This window comes from Stigmatopora argus, chromosome 11 (genome assembly GCF_051989625.1).
Source record: "Stigmatopora argus isolate UIUO_Sarg chromosome 11, RoL_Sarg_1.0, whole genome shotgun sequence".
Lineage (NCBI taxonomy): Eukaryota > Metazoa > Chordata > Actinopteri > Syngnathiformes > Syngnathidae > Stigmatopora > Stigmatopora argus.
This window is the reverse complement of record NC_135397.1, coordinates 16,173,166-16,186,413: the sequence shown is the minus strand read 5'-3', so window position 1 is coordinate 16,186,413 and position 13,248 is coordinate 16,173,166. Positions and strand designations below refer to the sequence as shown.

General features: G+C 43.0%; 1 protein-coding gene across 2 annotated transcripts in view; it reads right to left on the bottom strand.

Annotated features, from left to right (window-relative positions):
- The window catches only part of prkg2l (protein kinase cGMP-dependent 2, like), a 69,912-nt gene that overhangs the window by 42,519 nt on the left and 14,145 nt on the right, over positions 1-13,248 (bottom strand). For both annotated transcript variants that reach the window (XM_077613104.1, XM_077613105.1), the window contains 6 exons: positions 8,182-8,276; positions 6,073-6,141; positions 5,193-5,291; positions 4,894-5,041; positions 3,762-3,898; positions 3,185-3,274 (listed from right to left, as the gene is read on the bottom strand). In XM_077613104.1, coding sequence (XP_077469230.1) covers positions 3,185-3,274; positions 3,762-3,898; positions 4,894-5,041; positions 5,193-5,291; positions 6,073-6,141; positions 8,182-8,276 — 638 coding nt within the window. The remainder of the gene's footprint in view (positions 1-3,184; positions 3,275-3,761; positions 3,899-4,893; positions 5,042-5,192; positions 5,292-6,072; positions 6,142-8,181; positions 8,277-13,248) is intronic.

Below are 13,248 nucleotides of genomic sequence, written 5' to 3'. Positions count from 1 at the left end.
AAACCGCATTTAATGATTAAATACAAATACTAGTATTTGTATTTAATTTGTATATGAATACAAATACTAGTATTTGTATTTAATCATTAAACTAACAAATACTAGTATTTGTATTTAATCATTAAACGCTGTTTGAACGAACGTTCATTAGGCGACCTGTCCGTCTGTCAAACGTCCGTCGGCGAAACATCTTTAGGCGAATCATCCGGTCACGACATCATCATTGCTCGCTATGGGCACACCAGTATCACACCTGCCACAAACAGGTGCATGTCAATGTTCCCTCTAATTTTTCATGTAAAACATGCTGTAAAACACGAAAAACATGAGTGGACAGAGCTACTGCCACTGGCTGCCACTTAAATGGCGCCATCATGGGTAAAGGGGTAAAAAAAAAAAAAAAAAAACATTTTTTTTTTACTGCGCGCCATATGATTGCTGCTGCGCAGAGAAGACGAGAGTAGTGCGCAATTGCGCACGCGCGCAGCTTAGAGGGAACATTGCACCTGGCCATACGAACCTCCCTATTTTCTGTGGGCTCCACACCTGACATTGCCCCTGCTAAGTCCACACACTCAGTAATAGGCATCTGAGCATACTCGGGGCTATGTAACCATGATATAGATGTAAAATCATGTGCTCCCGCCGAGGTAGAAGCCTCACCACCACTTTGGAATACAGAAGATTGTGCTGCCATCTTGTTGTGCTTCAATTGTTTACGCTTTTCCGAACTCTATGCGAAATGAGAACTCTTTTCTGGGCATAATTCATGAAAATGATGGCGCAAACGTGTATAAAGCATGCAAAAAAGGAATAATATATACAAAAGCAGGAGTATGCCTTTTCGGAATAAGTATGGAAAAGTGACGGTAAATTTCAAAAGAATCACTGACGAATTTTACCTGTTTAAGCAATGTTTGGGTGTTATTTTTGGTAAAATATTGTAAACCAAAGTGAAAATATGACAAAAATAAATACTCACACAAAGGCAGTGCTGTTGTGTAGTTCATGCAACTAACTTAATGTACCACAAGAGAGCAGCAAGCTAACATATTTCAGGTCAGGCATAGTCATCGATAATAGTACTTGCAAATGCTCAAAGCTTGAGTTTGCACACTTAGAGAAGGTAAAGAAATTCAATCACTCGTCTATTAGGATTTGACAGCCGTTTCTGGCCACCATAATGTCAACTCTCTACAATACAGGGTTTGGACAAATGCAGCGTGAGAATGTTAACATAAAACATCCACCCATCCATAAATCACGCTTTATCTATTCCTGCTCCCCGAAGCACGCTTTATAAGGATTAAAGATAATAAGTGGTGTATCAAAATCATGAATTTAAATGTTAAATCTAAACTCTAAATATAAATCCTAAATCTAAATTGTTATTCAAAATTTTAAATCCTTCATTCATTCATCTTCCATACTGCGCATCCTCCAAAGTGTTGCAGGGGTTGCTGGAGCCTAACCCAGCTGACTTTGAGTGAAAGTTAGACTACACCCTAGGTGTTAAATCTAAATTACAAGTTTAAAATCTAATCTAAATATTAAATTCATTTATTCATTTTCCATTCCAAGCCGCCTTGTCGTGTAGAGGTTCACTTGCCTGACTTCGGTGCGGGCAGGTGTGGGCTCAATTCCCGCTGATGGCGGTATGATTCTTAGTGTGGATAGTCGTTTGTCTCCCTGTGTGCCCTATGGCTGAATGGCGAGCAGTCTAGGGCAGGGTTGGGCAAACTTTTCGGCCCGGGGGCCACATTGACTTTAAAAATTTGACAGGCGGGCCGGGTCAGCACAAGATACGATACATATAAAAAACTGCATCCGTTAACAGTACATATGAAACATAAACAGAAAAAAAGGACTAAAGTATGAACGTACTCATCACTCATGTGGGATTTATGGGGTGCTTTCTTGGTTTTCATCAGACTAAAGGTCTGTTCACACACATGTAGAGCCAAATAACTCCAGAATCCTCTGTGCCATCTTCTGGATGTTTGTAAATTTGGCTGCACTTAATGAAGCCTAAAACTCAGAGACTTTCAGGGAGTTGAACTTGTCACATTGGAGATCAATCAGTTCCAACTGCAACTCCTCCAACTGCAACTCCTGTGGAACCGTTTCCGGGTCTTGTGAGAAAGGGCATGACACCAGCTGTCAATTTTTCCAAAATCACAAAACCGACGGCAGAAATGCTCATGCAGGTCATCCAATGATTTCCTGTATTTTGACCGTATAAAAAAATATATATAATAATTTGGACAACGTCGGCGGGCCGGATTAAAAGGCCTAACGGGCCGTATATGGCCCGCGGGCCGTAGTTTGCCCATGCCCTGTCTAGGGTGTAGTCTGCCTTTTGCCCAAAGTCAGCTGGGTTAGGCTACAGCAACCCCCGCAACTGTTTCGAGAATGCGCGGTAGCGAAGATGAATGAATATATATATACGTATATATGTGTACTTGCCTGACGAAGCGTGGGGTCGAAACATTTCGGTTAACAAAACTACCTAAAATGACACCATTGTCTGTTTTCTTCTTGTTTCGCTTCTGCTTTTTTCTTGTTTTTTAAAACATGAGGACAGTCAAACTCGTTGATTAGGGCTGGCTGTAATATGAAGCCAGCAGCATCCCCACACATGAAAAGCATCATGCAATCTATGTGAACCTACCCACTTTCAATTCATTTTTGAATAACAATGTCCGGGAAGGCATCCTCTTTCAAAAAACTTGTCGGTGCCTGCTACGGCCGGGGCCGGGTCGCGGGCAGACCTCGCTTACTGCCAGATCGCCGGCCGACCGGCCTGGAAATTAAACTTCCAATTCGCTCCTCCGCGCCGTCCAACCGTCAATTAGCCATCCAGGGATCTCTATTTTCAGATAAGTGCAACAACGTCAGCCCACTGCCCAGATTTAAATGGCCAACGTGCTCTATTTTCGGACAAGGCCGAATGCATTTGCCGTAACGTCGCCCGGAGCTTGCACTTTGAAAAATTTCTGGGACTTTCCACCATAAACATCACCATCACATAGGCAGCAGTTCATGATTCTAACTGATAAATTCATGGACTCCAAGTACCGTTTTTGGATTAGATATGGTACAAGTTCTGAATGCCATTTAACCCCATGAAACAGGCTTTTAGATACCGTGTTTCGATAAAAGAATATGTAATATATAAACTTACATGTCACGCAGCACAGTCCACAACTCTCCTCCAAGACACACCTCCAACAACATGTAAACATATTTCTTGTCACGAAATGTTCTGAATAACCTAGATTTGACCAAAAGAAAGAACCACCATTAGTTTGACAAGTAATCTAAGAGACTTAAAATCTGTAAAAAAAAATCAGTGAGGCGTTGAACTCAGTGTTTGGCTGAACTTATACATTTGAAAGTCTGTGTGCAAAAGGTTTTTGTTCCTTAAAGTCATTGTCACGATAAATTTTCAAACAGTGGTGGGATCCCAGAGAGCAGCATTCTGCAGCACACTCCTTAGCAACTCCACAGACAAACTATTCTGTAGAGCACCCACATTTTCAGCATTGAATGTCTCCCTGTCCGTCCATACACTCCACCCAGGAATATTTATTTATTGGTCACACACAGATCAACTTAAAGCAGAGGCTAAAGGTAGAGTGACATGGCCAAAAAATGACTCCCTTGTGTTAATTAAGGGGACAGTAGTTTAAAAAAAAATCTGTACCTTGATTTTCTCAAAGTTCTGGGTTTTCATAAATTCAATAGTGAAATGTGTTCACCTGATGATAAACGCCGAATTGGTTTGCTGAAGGATGTTCTTCTCTGAGTAAATGTGTTCTTGTTGTCTGGTGTCCACAACATGCTTCTTCTTAATACATTTCAGAGCAAATGTAGTGTCTTCATCCTTTAGCTTCACCTGAGATACAGCAATAAGGGTCAAAGAAAATTATTATTTCCCCCCAAATAATAAAAAACAAGACAGACAATATTAACAATCCATAACACCTGCAAAGTATGATTACCTCCTTCCTAAATTTGCTCAAAACTCCTGAATGCCTGCCATAATCACGAAATTCAAGTAATATCGATAAACCAGATTAGGCATTACATTATATAGACACTTCAAATGATCTCTCATATTTGGAAATTATAGTGACACACCACCAACTAGCAGAATATGATTTACTGCAAAAACACACACACGCACACGCACACACAAGATTCATTTTCTGTACCACTTATCCTCACTCGGGTTGCGGAAGGGGTAGATGGGGGGTATTGTTGGCATCTCAGTACTCCAGCATCTTCCAAAGATGAACCTTTTAACTGACTCTTGGCCATTGTCATGTGCTTCCCGCTGGTGTTGGTATGAATGGGAGTGTGGATGGTCGTTTGTCTCTCTATGTGCCCTACGACTGACTGGCGACCAGTCTAAGTTGTAGTATGCCTTTTGCCCGAAAACAGCTGGGTTAGGCTCCAGCAACCACCGCAACTCTTTCGAGGATGGTCAGTATGGAAGATGAATGAATGAATCTAAATCTGAAATTTTCAACATAAATTTTGCAATATGAATTTTTGTTTTGCTAACTGAATGTGAAAAAGGAAAACTGAATTAAACTTTTATATCCAATTTGAAATTAAATTATTCACATTCAGGTTTTAATGTAATGAACCAAATAAAAAAATACAATTTCAAATTACTACTGAGATTCACATTAAGGAATTCAGATTCAAGTGAAGTAATCAGATTGATTTTAACATTTTCAGATTAATTTTCTCTTGGCACAAATATCAGCCAATACAACATCCACTTTCATTACCTCACAAAACTCTGGAGTTAAGTGTTAGAAAACATTTTTCACAAAATGAGGCAAGTAAATATATGTGGGATTTCATTAAAATATAGATTACCAGCTCCACTCGTCCAAATCCTCCTATGCCAAGAGTCACCATCACCTCTAACTGCTGGAAAGGTTGATTATGTGGTATTTTGACAATCCTCTCCTTTAACCTTCTGAGCTCTTGGGCTTCTGCAGAATCAATCTGGGTTGAAAGTGGCCTAAAGAAAACAATACAACAGGTTGTAATGGAATATTTCCCTCCATGTACTGAAGGACCTGGATCGCGGGCTAGAATTACATTCTATTGCACAATTTTTGTTATCTAAAGATTGTTTGCTTTTACACATCAATAAATCCTCTTGTACTCACAGGGCATTACGTTTTTCATCACTCCTTGAGAGTTCCTCTACATATTCCTTCAGGTAAGCCTGAAGTTCTTCATAGGTTCCAACCATCTGGTTAAAGTTGCTGAAGAGCGGATTACAAATGTCATTAAAAAATCTGCACCATGGATACGAGTGTCAAAATACAGTATATCAACCACCTGCAACATTTCAAACCATTCCATCCACTATTAATCTGGTACTGCCTCTCATATTTTTCTTAATGGTAACATATTGAAGAAGCTTTCACCAGTTTCATGTGGAAAGCCTTGACTAGATTAACAAAGAAATTTCTTTACTGATGGATTATTCTATATTTTTTGTCCAAAGAATAGTCTTTTTTAAGGCTACACATACATAGTCATGAAATACCATTCACATTAGATTTATATTAATAAGGAAACATTTTTTCAACTCCATTCACCAATAGATTAGATTAGATTAGATTATAACTTTATTTCATTCCGTATTCGGGAAATTTCCTTGGTTGCAGTAGCAAGACAGACACACAAGACATTGTAGACCTAGATAAAAAACTGGAGCCACACACAGGAAGGCCACAAGGTGGGGACCTTCTGCAGACTGAGACTGAGTTTACTGCACAGTCCCTCAGTAGTCTGGAAGTTTTAAAGATCATCTTCCTTGCCTAGATCCTCCTAAACTGTCCTATCACCTGATCAGCAGCAGCAGAGAGACAACGTTTGCTCATAATTACCCCAGATCTAAAATTGTTGAGAGGACAGAAAAACAATTGTACCCCTAAACATTGAAACGCGAGCCCAATCCCTCTATTTTAGGTAGTGAATACTACACAGAGCACATATCATCATCAGGTAAATTTTCGGTTTAGCAGTTGGAGTACTCACTCTCTGTCAACCACTAGACAATGTGTGTCATTCTCATTGCAGATGATGTTGGCTGAACGAAGATCTTCACTGGAAAAATGTATCAACATATTGGTAAAACAGATTGAATCTTGAAATGAAAAATAGGACCACTGCATTTTATGGAGGACATCAGAGTAAATCTTAATTAGCACAGTGTCAACTCATCTCATCTGATTTTCTGAACAGCTTTGCCCTCATTAGGGTCGCGGAGGGTGCTGGACCCCTGCGGTTCCCCAAGACTGTTATTTCGTGTTTTGTATCCTAACACACTGTGATCTTTCTAATACGTATGTATGATTCAATCCAATTTAGTGTACTTGGCGAGAAATTAAAACTGAACAATTTGGCCAGCAGTATCTGATGGATGGTGTCAGATGATTTTCTGAGATCAATGAAAACAACACCAATGATACCACCAGTATCTAGCTTTGATTTCATGTTTTCAAGAACGAAGCAAACCGCCGTCTTAGTAGAATGATGTTTTCTAAAGCCAAATTGCATCCTGTTCAGGGTGTAAAGACTGCTGTTAATGCAATCTACAATTAGCAAAGCTGACTGTTAATGTCAGGCGAGCAATGCCACCATTTTGGAATGGATTGTGGTTGCTTGGGCTAACATGTCTGCTAGCACCATTGTTGGAGCTTTTGCAAAAAAACGTTTCTCTCTCGCGGCTAAGCGACATGTGGGAAATACTGCATGTACTGTAAGTATGTTGGATTTCGGTTCAATGGCGATGATTTACGACTTTCGATACTGCACATCTCCCATGTCGTTACACACAATAGACTCTGACAATGACGAAAAAGTATCTGGTGTGCTGGATGACAAATTTGCTCACTTGCCCTTTCTGTTCATTTTGGATACAGAAGATGAGAACTTTGATGGATTTGTGGATGATTTATCTAAGAGCGAAATGAGTAAATTTTTGCCTAAAGCATTTCAATAAAGCACAACTCTACTCAGTTTTGCTCCCGCTGCCTTTTTAAAATCAGGCTCAAATGCATACCAGTGTGTTAGTATGATAGCATATAGATTATGCTTCCGTATCCTGTTTTAGCGTGGTTACATGGAGAAATTGCCCCCGCAACTGAGACTGCCCCTTTTAAAACAGTCCACCATATCTTTGCAAAAATGCTGTACAGTGGTACCTCGACATTAGAGTGCCCCGACATACGAGCAATTTGAGATACGAGTAAAATTTTGAGCAAATATTTATCTTGAGATACGAGACAAATTTTGATATACAAGCAGACAGCGGACGCGAGAGGCTGCTCATAAGAACATCATGGGCACTGTCTTTCTGGTCGCAACGCCCTCGTGTAATGTCTCTGAGGTCGCAACTCCCTCGTGTAATGTCTCTGCGAGCACTGGGCGGAGCGTTGCATTTTTTCAGTGTTTTTTTTCCCCGTTGGTCAGTGTGAATAGCGTATATACTACTTCTCGTTGGCAAGTAGTTGTGCATTATCCTATTTGTGTGCATCATTTTGGGAATATTTTGAAGGGAATACAAAAGCAAACAACACTCGATAGGTTCCTTTTAGCTGTATCTGAAAGTCAGATTGGGAGAAGAAAGGTATTAAAATTTAGAACATAATTAGAATTAAGTTTAGTGTAAGGTTAGATTAAACTTATTTTTGAGTGTGTCTGCATCGTAATCCAAGTTCATTTAAATTTGTTTATGTTATGTTACGAGCGCGCTCCCGTGCAAAAAGTCTCCCCTATCTCTCTGTCCGTCTCTCTCCCCTCCACAAAATCAGGCTAATTTTAATAATATTAAACACATTTTAGTGCTATTAAACCACTAGTTATTTGTTACTTTGTTAATAGATGACAAATTAGAACAAATAAAAATGTTTTTCCAATCCAATATCCTGTTTTTGGTGTTTTTTCAGAGGGTTGGAACGAATTAATTTGTTTTTAGTTCATTTCATTAGTTTGAGTTACGAGAAAATCGACATACAAGCTCAGTCCCGGAACGCATTAAACTCGTATCTCGAGGTATCACTGTCTATTATTAGTATGAATTTTGATAAATGTCTCTAAAGGTGAAATCTAATAAACCATCAACGTAAAAATACGTTTATATACCTGATCAAAGCTTTCTCCCCAAAGTAGTCTCCAACTCCAAGGGTTTTGATTTCTTGAGGCTGAGTAAAACCTTCTGTGGTTTGTGTCACAATCACCTACCAATAACCAAAAGAACATTTTCCAAATTAGTGTTTGTCAACTAGCGGAACATTAGATGTGAAGAAAAACTTTCAGTTGTCTTCCAACTTTGCAATTGTACTCCAAACAAAATATTGAGCACTAAAAAAGTTATTAACTTATTTTGCAAATAGGTTAGTGATGAATGAATGTGACTGAGTTTGGTCTCCACTAATGACTGAGACAACATAGCTCCTATGACCTTAACAAACAGGTGAGGAACCAGAGCAAGTATAGCTCAGAAGACTTCTAATTGCTCTACATACAGCATTGAGCCACCTGGAACACCATGGGAATTACGTGATGATGCTTTTCATTGACTATAGCTCAGCCTTCAACACCATGAAACCGGACATTCTGACTGACAAACTCTCCCACCTCGGACTATCCTCCTCCATCTGCTGTTGGATAAAGAACTTCCTAACCAACCGACCACAAACTGTTAGACTTGGTTCCCACCTTTCTTCCTTCATTACACTGAGCACTGGCTCCCCTCAAGGCTGTGTACTGAGTCCTCTTCTGTACTCCCTGTACACTTATGACTGTACACCAACCCACCAGTCCAACTACATCATCACATTTGCTGATGACACCACTGTGGTCGGACTCATCTCAGAAGGGGATGAGGCGGCCTATAGAGACAAGGTCAACAAACTGTCTTCGTGGTGCTCGATGAACAACCTCACACTGAACAACACAAAAACTAAAGAAATAATCCTGGACTTCCGCAAACAGAGCACAGATCTGGCCCCACTCCTCATAAATGGAGTTCGTGTAGACAGGGTCCAGTCATTTAAATTCCTGGGGGTCCACGTCACGGACAAGCTCTCCTGGTCCACAAACACCACGGCAGTAGTGAAGAAGGCCCAGAAATGACTCCATTTCCTGAGGGTACTCAGGAGGAACAACTTGGACACTAAGCTTCTGGTAACCTTCTTTAAAGCCACTGTGGAGAGCATCCTGGCATACGGCATCACAGTGTGGTACGCTGGAAGCACGGCAGCAGACGAAAAGGCCATGCAGAGAGTGATCAACACTGCCCTGAGGATTGTCGGCTGCTCTCTGCCCTCACTGGAAGATATTGCCAGCCCTCGTTACCTCAGCAGAGCCGGGAACATTGTTGGGGACCCGGACCACCCTGGCCACGACCTGTTCCAGCTGCTTCCCTCTGGCAGGCGCTACCGGTCTCACAAGGCACGGACAAAGAGGCTTAAGGAGAGCTTCTTTCTCACAGCCATCAGGACTCTAAATTGCAGTAGCATGACACACAATCCCCTCTGTGTAACAACTTTGGGGTGAGGAAACATGAAGGACGTATGGCGGCGATCTGCCTCCTGCTGGCTGACTGAAGGTAAATAGGCAGACAGTGGGAGGTAAGTGATCCATTTTATTCTTTGTTGGCATCGGTGAGGCAAACCTTTTCGCAGTCGCCGGGAGTTGGTTGCGCTCGGGAGGTGATGCGATGTATCCATCACGGCAGAATGCCAGCAAGTCTGAAACTATCACTTGGTTGGGCTCTTGCCTGAGAAAAGCGCACTTTGTGGAGAAGCACTTTCAATTTCGTCATACGCAGCTGGGTATGATGACAATTAGGCTTTTGTCTAGTCAATGATGATGACAAGCCTAAGTCTGATTTTATTTAATTGTCAATGAACCAAATGATGATAAGCGCCTGGTAGCCGCATCTATACGCATGGGGTAGCTGGGATAGTCTTCCTTACCCCCAGCTGGGATAGTCTTCCTTACCCCCTGTGACATTTGGGAGGACAAAGGCGTTCCGAAAATGAATGAATGAATGTTAAGGCATAAGCGTATCCATATGTGCACTTGACACCAGGATACCCTAGGTCGCAGTTCAATGATTCATTGGACTTGTGGCCACATGTCCAGGCCACTTGGGGGAAGAAAGGGCAGAGCTCGGCTGTTAGGGGGAGATGGCGGTCCAACCCACCAGAATCAAACGTTTTGTGAAGGTCTGGCGGAAACGCCTGGTGGAGTCACCGTATGAACGAGTTTCAACACCATTCTCTGGCAGAGCAGGGGGAATTTATTATTATTACCTTTATTGATGAGGCTGGCGATAGAAGCTGCAAAATTAAGGGACTGGCAGAAAATATTGAGTGATTTCTCCATAGGGATTGACGAAAACGTAAAGGAATTTTTGACTGGAGTTGGCCATAGTAGTCAAGGAGTGGAAAAAATACAAAACGTTTCGCACAAGAAATTCACTCTGTGAGGTAGGGTTAGTTACTTAGTTAGTAAGTTAGTAAGTTTATATTTATTTTTAAACACATCTGTCAGGCTGTAACAGCATATAAGGCAAAACAAGTTTTAACAAGAATATGTGTCTTGATTCTAGTGTAAAAATATCTCAAATACAAAATAAAATAAAATCCCTCAGATGGCGCCATGGCGAGGTCCTGAAGAAACTAGCTGATGTGCTGGAGGGATGCCGACAGAGCAGCAAAAAATCACCACCAGCAGAGAACCACGCCAGCTTGGTCACAGAAGGGGGGATACACCAGGCCAAGAGAGACACTAAGGCCCATTTCCTATGGTCAGGAGTGGGACATGTGGGTTGACATCAACAGGTAGCTCCCCACAGAGATCATCACTAGAACTTGGCCTTCTTGCACTCGAAGGCGGCCTCAGTCACCCCCTCTTATGGTACTGTTAGTTCAATGAGATTCACTGCTCTTGCCTTGGAAGACCATACCACAATGTTTGGGCAGAGTGATGTAAGTGCAAGGAAATTGGCTGCAAGTGCACCATCTACCCAGTCGAGGTTGGCTGCCTGGGCTTTGTCGGGCTGTCAAAAACACGCCTCCTGAGGGACACAGGGGTGACAAGAGGCAACCCGAGGAAGGCAATAGAAGAGCGGCAGAGGAGACAGAGAAAGGCAGATTTTGGCTCTGGCTGAGAAGGAAGGACAGGAGCTGGGTAAACAACAACAAACCCAACAACGGCTGCAGGAGACAACAGCTATCAGCTGCAGGGGGTGACAGGGAGACGTCTCTGCTACTGCTCCACCACCAGGAGATGTTCCACGATTAAAGGAGGGAAAGGTCAATGAATGGTGGTTCCTGGCTGATGATCCTGCAGCTGGCCCGTGGGCACCGGTGGAGGTGCGATAGGCAGTAATGCCAAGCAGGAAAAAACATCTACCTTTACATCAACTCCATGGGTTCCAGGGCTATATTTTTGGTCTTACAAACCTTTGTAGTCACAACCCCCATCCACTCAGGGCACCCACCAACACCAGCCGAGTTCTTATTTCAGAAGCGGTCTCCACTTATGGGAGCGACAGCCGTACTCAACTTCAATCATGTAGACTCTATCAAGCGAAGCACACTAAAACTTGAAGACTTTTCCCTGTGGACATTAACTTTTTACAATGCCCATGTAAGTCCAGGAGTGCCAACTTGACAAATTTGGCCCATCTCTGTTCTGACAAGGCTACATTACTCACAGTTGTAACCCACTGTCTGCCTACGTAGAACAAGAATAATATAATAATAATAATAATAATAATAATAATAATAATAATCGGACATAGGCCCTGTCGTCATTATCACAACACAAAAGCCTACTTGTCATCACACGCAGAAACTGCGTGTGACGAAATTGATGGTGCTTCTCCCCAGTCCTTTAAATTCCTGGGGGTCCACGTCACGGACAAGCTCTCATGGTCTACAAACACCACGGCAGTGGTGAAGAAGGCTCAGAAACGACTCCATTTCCTCAGGGTACTTAGGAAGAACAACTTGGGCACCAATCTTCTGAGAACCTTCTATAGAACCACTGTAGAGAGCATCCTGGCGTACGGCATCACAGTGTGGTACGCTGGAAGCACGGCGGCAGACAAAAAGGCCATGCAGAAAGTGATTAACACTGCCCAGAGGATTGTCGGTTGCTCTCTGCCCTCACTTGAAGACATTGCCAGCCCTCGTTACCTCAGCAGAGCCAAGAACATCATAGGGGACCCTTACCACCCTGGTCACAATCTGTTCCAGCTTCATGGCCTTGAGGCAGCTAACGTGGCCGTTGGGGTGGACCCGGAGAGACCTGGGCAGGCAAAGGCGGAGAGAAACAGGGTTAATCACTTTGGAAATAGGGAAAGGACCTACAAACCTTGCCACAAGTTTCTTGGATTCCACCTGCAAAGGTAAGTGCTTGGAGGAAAGCCACACTCACTGCCCTGGCCTGTATCTGGACGCCGGGCACCGCCGGTCATCTGCCACAGTCATCATGTGACCAACACCCTGCATTAGGACCGGTGACACCTTTTGACCATGGCATGCGCCGACGGCACCCACACCTCACCCACGCAGCTGGGGAACATGCGAGGCTGGAAACCCAGGAGACAGTGGAAAGGAGAGAGACTACTCTAGGCAGAGAATTAGGGACGTACTCCGCCCACAACAAGTGTTCGCTCCAGGTCAACGAGCGCTGGGCCACAAGGCAGCGAAGGCCAGTCTCCAGTTCCTGGTTCATCCTCGGTATGTCTGTTGGACTCCAGGTGGAAGCCAGACGCCAGCCTGACCGCAGCCCCAATGAGTAACCAAAACTCTCTCCAAAACCAGGACGTGAACTGGGGTCCTCTGTCTAGGACACTGTCCTTGGAGATCCCATGGTAGCGTACCACATGACGAAGGACTGTTACGATCGCGCCGAGACGTCGTTGCGCGATCGGGGGGATGTGGACCCAGTAGCGGAGAAGCAGGAGGAGACGAGACGAGCTGTTCTCATGACAGTAACTTTAATGACTCAAAAGCTTTACAAAATAACAAGGGCTTGTACATCCCAAACCGAAACAAAACCGGAGCATGGGGAATAGGACCTTGTAGCGATGTATGCTGTAACACGTAGGATGTCACGCAGGACGATCCGACAATGGCTAACTACTTCCGTGGTGCTTAAATACGCACATCCGGAAGTAGTCCCGAATCA